General features: G+C 46.9%; 1 protein-coding gene across 4 annotated transcripts in view; it reads right to left on the bottom strand.

Moving 5' to 3' along the window:
• LOC144148859 (uncharacterized) overlaps positions 1 to 2,545 on the bottom strand; it is a 104,335-nt gene extending 101,790 nt beyond the window's left edge. For all 4 annotated transcript variants that reach the window (XR_013318083.1, XR_013318084.1, XR_013318082.1 and 1 more), the window contains exons 1-2: positions 2,392 to 2,545; positions 69 to 153 (exon numbers count right to left, since the gene is read on the bottom strand). Coding sequence is in view for 1 of the 4 variants with exons in the window: in XM_077680379.1 (XP_077536505.1) it covers positions 69 to 117 (49 nt within the window). In the remaining 3 variants the exon portion in view is untranslated. The remainder of the gene's footprint in view (positions 1 to 68; positions 154 to 2,391) is intronic.
• Between the last annotated feature and the right edge of the window lie 5,901 nt (positions 2,546 to 8,446).

Consider the following 8,446-nt stretch of genomic DNA (forward strand, 5'->3'; position numbering starts at 1 on the left):
TCAGTTGTCTCTTTGTTTATCGATTCCATAAAAAAACTACGGCATTCTCGGAGTGGAGGAGAGCTCACCTTGAGGGACAAGACAGAGCAGCAAAGCTGCGTACAGGTAGGACGCCATGGCGGTCCACACAGAAGCTGCCGAAAGTAGTTATGCCTGCGAGGAGAGATGGGACAATTCTGTTTATTACAATAGAAAAATTAAGGGTATCGAAACCGTGTTGCCTCCAGAACGTTATACCAGCTGTTCCGGCTGCTATAAGGGATAAATCAATCGGCGGCGTATCAAATGGTAAAATGTTTAAGTAAACTACACATGGATAATGACAACTAGCGTTGATCCTGTACGCGTCCCCTTAACGTGACTGCTATCCGTTCCTTCTTATTTTTTAGCACCGGAGATGGAAATGTTCATGATTTCCAATATACGTAACATATCCGGTAGAGATTTCCGTCCAGAGAAAAACATAATTCTGCTCCCACTTTTTCGCGGACCATTGACGCTTGAGCGCCTGCTGGAAGTGCTCGTTAAGCGGCCTTTTTTGGGGGATATTGGAGAGGTGAAACGGGTGCACACAATTAGACATCTTTCGCGAATATACTGGCAATGTTTGACAAAAATATGCGGCCCATAAATGGCTGGAGCGGAGCTAACTTACTCCTTCTAAATTGTGAGGCATTTTGCGAGGTCAAATTTGTACAACAGATGCAGTTAAAAATTCAAAAAAGTGAAAACCTTTATGAGCAAAGAAGGACTTTGCATAACTGGCTGAATTAGCAATGTTTGTTATCTACTAATAATCATCCTTTTTATCGAGGTCATTTTTTTTGGGACGTGATCGAGAGATTGAATGTAATATCTTCGGTATTAATGCGGTCTTAAAGCTCATATAGCTGAGCCATTCAATCGAACCAATATTAGGGGTAAAGCTCCTTAGTGACTGGAGCTTTTGGCGTCTCCTGTCGTTGTCATAATCGTGGTCTCATGTAGTCGCGGTACTAAAACACTGGGAAACCCGTTTACGCCTCGCGCTAGACCCGACTAAAAAAAAGCACCGGGACACTCGTTTACGATTCGTGCTAGAGAGCTTCGTGCTTGAAAGACAAGAGACTTTTGCAGCAAAGCTGTATACTTCGACACCCCAACGGTTTCATTTCCGTTGGCCAAAACGCCAAGGCGCCAAGAATACTTCTATACACTGCACGCTCCGCCCCTCCCCAGGATTTATGTTAGTGTAGATGGGCCGGGATTTTTCTGTCTTTTTGGACACACGGTCGCAGTTCATTACGTGATGTCGAAGGGAATGACTAATTCTAGGGAACCTGACTTTGGGGTTTAGCGCCCCGAACAAATACACGTAGTACATAAGTTGCGTGTGCATTTTTCAAGGCTGCGAAACAATCGACTCCACCCAGGGATTTCCACGGGAGCTCTAAATGTTCTCATGGAAGTTATTGTTCGCCTAAGAACACCGCGCTACCTGTCAGTCAACTGGCTATCTCGTCGTGGCGCTGCTTTTCATGCGCTGCTCTACATAAAAACGCGGAATATTTTTATGAACAATTCAAGAACGCACGCTGATATTCTGTACACAGCGGTGCCGGCGAGAGCAAATTCGCAGGGTACAAATATGAAGCGCGGCTGTGAGACATAAAACATTTCCTGCCGCCACACCAGAGCGCAACCAAAGTTTATGGTACTCAAAGAAGCAACGAAGTGAAGACCAGTCCAAACTTTCTCGGCACACGTGTCTGCCAAGGTATTAATTAAAGTCTGAGATATCGCAAATTTCTAAAAAGCAATATGTAGAGTACGGCGGAAAACTAAATATGACGGGTAACAAGTTAGGCTTCTGGCGGTTCCATAAAGCTTACGGGGATATAAGGTGCTGTATGAATCTGCTTTAAGCAGGTAAGGTACTTAAAAGTTGCACCATACTATTTGAAAAATGTGAAAAGCTTTTACGCCAGCATTTCCCATAGAACAACGTTGTCGCCGGCGTGGTGCGGACGGAGGGCGCACACTTCGTGAAATTAAGGCTGATTTGGTTAAGGTCAGTTTGAGGTACCGCATGTGCTCATTTCGAAACAACATCACTTTGAACAAAAATTTGCCAGAATACATTATTAGTTTGCCGCAGACGAGCTTCGCCTAAATAATATATTCTAATTGCGCTTCACTTCTGCACGACCCACATCTGGTACACGGACACGAATCCGATGCTTTTGTTAACGACACGCTAGGGCCCGCCCAATAGACACATAGGAAATTGACGAGATACAGGCACCACGTAGATTCTAATGTTCCTTCTAAGATTTCATATAAAATTAACGCCGTCACAGACGATGCCGAACGCACGCTTAAACACACGTGCCGGTAATGTCGTACACATACCTGTATCAAAACCGATAGATGTAGCCGCTCTGAATAATGAAATCCGTCTCCTGCCACGTCTATTTCACAGCGGTCGTACCGAAGAATACCGGCGCGCTAAAAGCTCGGGCTCTCCCAACTACGACTGCGTCGATGTGCCGACCTTATAAGCTTCTGAGCAATGCTTCCGGGGGAAACGAGCCGCAAAACTTGGTATCCTGTCAGAGGTTCACCCTCGCTGGCGGCTGGAGACTTGGGCGGGACCGATTGCCTCTTGCTTTCAGCGGCGCCCAGTTTGCTGAGGAAACGTGAACCAGGAATGCGTCCGTGGACGGAAAATGTGCGGTCGCCCGCGGAACTATAGAGGGATGTGATTTCAGAGGCGCGCCTTTGGTCTTGTACGATTCTCTACGCAAGGAACTTGCAGAGAACAGCAGGTGGTTGCGAGTGTTGTACGGAACGGCGTTACAAGGAACGGCGTGCCTGGAACTAGTTCCTTTTTGGAGAAACGGAGGAACGCCACCGTTCCATTAAGGGTCGGTGGAACTGTAACGGTAACTCGTTAGGTTTTTGGAGGAACGGCAGGAACGGTGTTCCTGCCGTTGCATCGCTAGGATTTTTCTGTTTTTGATGCCAAGGCTCGCATACAAAAATCCACAAGCCGCTACTGCGTTTCTCTTCCTATAAGCTGGTCAATTTGCCCGCCCTTCAGCCGTAAGTGCTTCCTCGAAGGTCAAAGGCAGAATAATAACCACGCAGCAGGCCGCAGCTTGTGCTTGCTTTCATGCTGGTTGAACTTACGCGGCATTCGACGGGTGAATAGCGTAGCCGCGAGAATGCTTTTCACCATTCATGGTTTGCCTGGAGAGGCCAGGACGTGCGTCTGGCAGATAGAATCGGTCCCTGGCGGGGAAAGACTGTCTAATACGGGATCTGGAGATTTCGGTGTCGGACATTTAGGTGCACGACGTTTCGGTGCGGACATTTCTGTGCACGGACATTTCTGTGCACCGACATTTTGGTGCACGACGTCTTGGCCGAGACATTTTGAGTCACGAGTTTTCCCAGGCATTCTTTGAACATTTTAGCTTTAATATTGTAATTTCGTTACGATATGATTTTACGTTCGAGACTTGTGCTTGCGCCGCTGTGCGTGGAATCGAACGATAAACCCTGGCGGAGTATTGCCACGTAAAACCCAGTTTCTGTAGTAGATGGTAGAAATTAACGTTGTTAATTTGCATCCGTTCAACCTTTTTTTTAATTTTAACATTCATGTAAACAGCCCTACTACTTTAACTGTTACCAAAGCGCTTTGCTTTCACTTCACCCAACGGTGCAAGACGCTGCTGCTTTTAGTCCATCCTCCCCCTCGCCCCCCCCCCCCCCCCCCGCAAAACATCCGCGAAAAAAAACAACAGAAAAACGAGGTAGATTAGCGCGTGTGCATTCCGTTTTAAATATTTTCTCAATCAATCTAGTATTCGTTGCATTCGGTGTCGGTTCTGCCAGAGTCCTTCAAAAGCATTGAAGGACTCTGGTTCTATTAAAACTAACCAACCAACGATCGCAATTACGGTGGTGTTACTTAGGGGAGGGGAAGGCTGAGCTCCGCCGGGTACCAGCCCCCTCGGTAGAGAGGGAGGGGTGTCGCTTGTCGTTCACCATTGCTTCAACTGGACTTCGAAAACTTGACGACGACTGTTGCCGCTCTCGTCACACTAGTCTATTCAATTTTTTGCTCCTTATAATGGGAGAAAGCAATGTATGCGTGGGGTGTCCTTGATATGCGCGACTTGAAGAGTTGATTCCCAATGGGGAGACTGAAGACGAAAAAAGAGCGATTCCTGGAGTGGGGCCGCCATCGGTATGACCGCGACGCGCGGAAGGGCGTAGCCATCAAACGATAGTGGCCATTGTGTTCTCAGGGGCTTTTTTGTGTGGCTTTTTGTTTAACATTATAGAGATTTCGTGAGATTCTGGTGAATGTATGTAAAGCTTTTTCCTGTATCACCGCGGTGAGGCTTCGGAGACCGTGAACTCCGCCTCGCCTGTAGGATTTTCAGGGGAAACCAAAAATAATATGACTGAAAAAGAAATCTGGTCGAGATTCGAGCGTGCAGGCGGGGAGGAGGGGCGCCATGACAAAGAATTAAAATGTGGTGAATGTAGACATGTAAACATAAAACGAAGGCTGGTTTTCAAGAACAGGATGGGTTGAATTTGTATGCACTACCCGCACGCGCTTAATCAACATTTAGGACATTGGAAGCTGCAGCTGTTATCAAAAAGGCCCGTTCTTCCTCCACTACAATATCCTAGACCAGTGTTCGCAAATTCATTTTAGCAAGGCAGCCCAGCCTACGTAATACTCTTCATAAGGCTTTCTGCATTCTGGGGGCTAGGTAATGTTTGTTATGTTTTGGATATTTAGAGTGTGCATGTAATTTATGTAATTTGAGGGTGTGTAATTAAAAAAAAATACAAAAATTGCGTAGGACCATTGTAAACACGGGTGATTGTTTTAGCTAAAAAAGAGCGAATATAAATTAACAACCTGCCGTAAATGAAAAAAAAAAAAACGCCTGCTAAAACATTCAATCGGCTGCATAACAGGCGTCCCCAGGAATAGGTTTTAAACAAAAATATGTAAATGTAGATTTTCTAAAAATACCCGGCAAAGATCAAACATGCATGCATCAATCAAAAAGTAAATTCACTGCTCCAGATTGTTGTCTATAACCCACGTTAAGCGGAAATAAAAATATAACGGCTGTCGCAAACAGGCAAGCACCGGATAATGTGGTCGCCGAAAATTTTGCGCACCGAAATGTCCGTACACCGAAATTTCCGCACCGAAACATCCTGCACCGAAGTGTCCTAGAGCCGTCTGGAGTTTGTCCGGTGCTCCCTGAAAAAATTCGCCTAGGAGATTTTCTCTTGGTTATTTTTATCTCCAGATTATCTGCTGCCGGCGGTGTTAATATTCGTATAATATACGTAGTTCGATGTGAGTTTTAAATTTCTCGCTTAATTTCGCTCCAGGATTATCCGACACTATATTTTATTTTAAACCAAATTGTAACGTTAATGTAACGCTGCGTTACAATTTTCGAAGTGGAAATGGAACGCGTTCCTTTCGCAATAAAGGAACTTGTAACGGGAACTCGTTTCAATATTGGGAAGGAACGACGTACGACCTTTCGTTCCTATTTTAGAGGAACGTGTACAACACTGTATTAAACCAAGAGTATAAAACATAGGCATATTAGTTCTTTTTCCCCTAAGAGGGGCAATCATCATCATCATCACCTATTTTGGCCGCCACTGAAGCGCCACCTGTCGCCGCCGCTTATCAACTTTGGGTCGGCGGATGTCGCGACCGGCCGTTCAACGAACGTGAAAACAAGTGCGCTGCGTGCGGTTCGAGGCTGTGTGGCGAAAGTGTTTTAAGAAACATGGTCATAATGGCACGTTTCAGTGTCCGAAAGGATCAAAATGCTGCAGGAGAGAATTTTTGACAGCACCGCTACTTTTGCGTGACGGACTACCACGGCCGTTGCCTTGATGGTCCACTTCTTTTTGGGCCTCTCTTAAAATGCTCAGCATGTTATTGATCATACCGGCCGCCAGCAGAGCAACGAGTTCACTTTTTAACGAAACAGTTTGGAACCGACTTTGGCACTGCACTGTGGAGTAGCCCGAAGCACTTGGTGCGAATAACGTATCATTTTGTATTCATGGGAAAGGCCTGAAAGCAGATTTCTGTACCTTAGAATACTGATTTATGGCACAGAAACGCATAATACATATTTTAAATTTGTTATTCGCCCCTTTCCACTCCGAATATATGCAACATTTTTGTGAATTCTTGTGTGTGATTTATTTATTTCTTCACTACAATGTTTCACCCCTGAAACGAGAAACCCCAGATACAAAAGAGAGCTCTTTAAGCTAGGCTCTTATTCGCAAGAGAATCATGGCTAGGTCAATTGTTTTTACATACGGAACCGTGATGTGGCCTGTTTTTGTGTTAAGTAAATTCTGTGACAAAAAACAGTAATTCTCATGAGTTGGAGATTTGTTGCCATACATAAATGCATACATGGGCAATACGGATTGTGTTTCATACACAAATATTGCAAGAGGAGGCTGACTTTCGCGGTTTAATAAACAAACTTTATTTATAGGAGAGCACGTCTGGTCGATTTCCTGGTGGGTTCCGTCTTCGTCGTTTCGTTCCTTTCTTCCACCAAGTTTTTGCAGAAGTTATATGACTGTTCCGGCTGTATACACTTCACGGCCGAAAAGGACAGTACTACAATGTACTGTCTTTCATAGCACGGGTCACTTGGTGACTTTAAACCCCACAAACAAAACCACACGACAAGACACCCACCGCACTTTGCTTTGTCGCGGTAACAAAGCCTTCTCGGGGAAACGGTTCAGCATGAAGCAGCGCGAGCAGGCTGGATAGAAAGCTGTTTACGCTCCAGCTTTGCCAGTTGACCCTTGTGAACAAAGCCGCCACTGACAGGTTACACATTCCTGGGAAGTTCATCAAAAATTCCCCCTGCCCTGTCTTCGGAATTCCTTGATCGCCCGGGGGTACCTGCGGCGCCAGGCAATGATGCCAAGATTCCGTATTCTCTTATCATAGGTGAAGCCCATGTCCTTCATTAACCTCCACAAGGTGGGTTTCGTGAAGTTCGGCAAGTCGTCGTCTTCGTTGACAGCCTTTCGCACACTGTCCAGTGTCGGGACCTCCCTCTTGGCGTATATGCTCTTCACTTCAAGACGGATGACATAGACTGTGAAGCTGTCATGCTTGACGGTTCGCGTGCTTGATATCGTCACGTCGCGAGGTCTTCTCTTTGGAGACACCAACTTCCCACGCCTTCAATTTCGCCACGGTACGAAGAGATGCTCCGGTGTCCTCACTCACAACACTCACTGCTTCCTGAACACATTTCGCCGGGAAACGCATCCTGGTACGGGCGCACACATTTGCAATTACTTGCTTGGCGTTCTTTGACAACTTTGATGTGCCAACGCTCGAAAAAATGCGCACAGGAGCTCGAAGCCCGAGAGCTGGACGCCATTTCTTCAACGCTGCCTCAAAGAGTAGACAAAAAACGGCGTTCAAGGTTGCGCGGAGAGTGAAAACCTGACACGAAAGCGACAAACATAAAATACAAACTGGCATATTTCGATCGTTTGTCCGGCAACACGGACGTTTTGTGTCAAGCTGATGATAAATATTTATGCTTTAAGGTTGCCGGCGAAGCATTTATTGTTTCTGGCTCACCGCAAGCAACCCACTACTTTTGGTCGCGGATGCACACAGCGCAAACAAGTGCGCTAGCTTTGACAGCGGGGCCGTATTCTGTAGGGCATCCGACGCGGCGCCCTTCCGGCGGGGTTGCTCTCCGGCGGGGTCTCACGATTGGCTCGGAGCGGTTGACGTCAGCCGGCCTGCGTCACGCGGCTATATTTTGGCTATGTTTTGGTGACGTCACGTAGCCAAAGGTTCCAACTCGTTCTCCCGCGACCGGCGCGTGAAATCCGGCGCGGTTGAGAGCACATCGGATTGTAAGGTGGCAGGGTTTATGCCGCCTGTGTTTGCACTTTTGTTGGAGCTGCTGGAAGAGGATCCCGTGCACGGAGCAAGATATAAAGAGAAGCGCTGACTGTGGCCCAGAAAAATTTTTTTGCTCGGGCCGATAATGTCCACGCGCCGCCGGCCGCCCAGCTTTCCCTTTGCTCTCTTCCTCCTTCGTTTGCCCTCTCGTCGCTGTGCCTCTGTACATGGCTCTTCCCTTCTTCGCTCTCCCCAGAGGCGCCGTTTTTTTCGCAACGACGCCTGTCGTATGCCAGTCCTACTATGCAGGAGGAATGCCTGCACGCGCGGAATTTAAACATCCGTGCGCCGCCGGAATAGGCGGCGCAGATAATCGCACGCCACCGCATACATGGCGATCGCTTATTCCCTATCGGGGGCGTTTATTCTGACATTATGAAGACCCGCTAAAAATATTGTACTAACCCAGCAGATGTAAGACGCAACTGAACGACG

This window comes from Haemaphysalis longicornis, unplaced genomic scaffold (genome assembly GCF_048455015.1).
Source record: "Haemaphysalis longicornis isolate Haplotype H1 unplaced genomic scaffold, Haemaphysalis longicornis Haplotype H1 scaffold_8, whole genome shotgun sequence".
Taxonomy (NCBI): Eukaryota; Metazoa; Arthropoda; class Arachnida; order Ixodida; family Ixodidae; genus Haemaphysalis; species Haemaphysalis longicornis.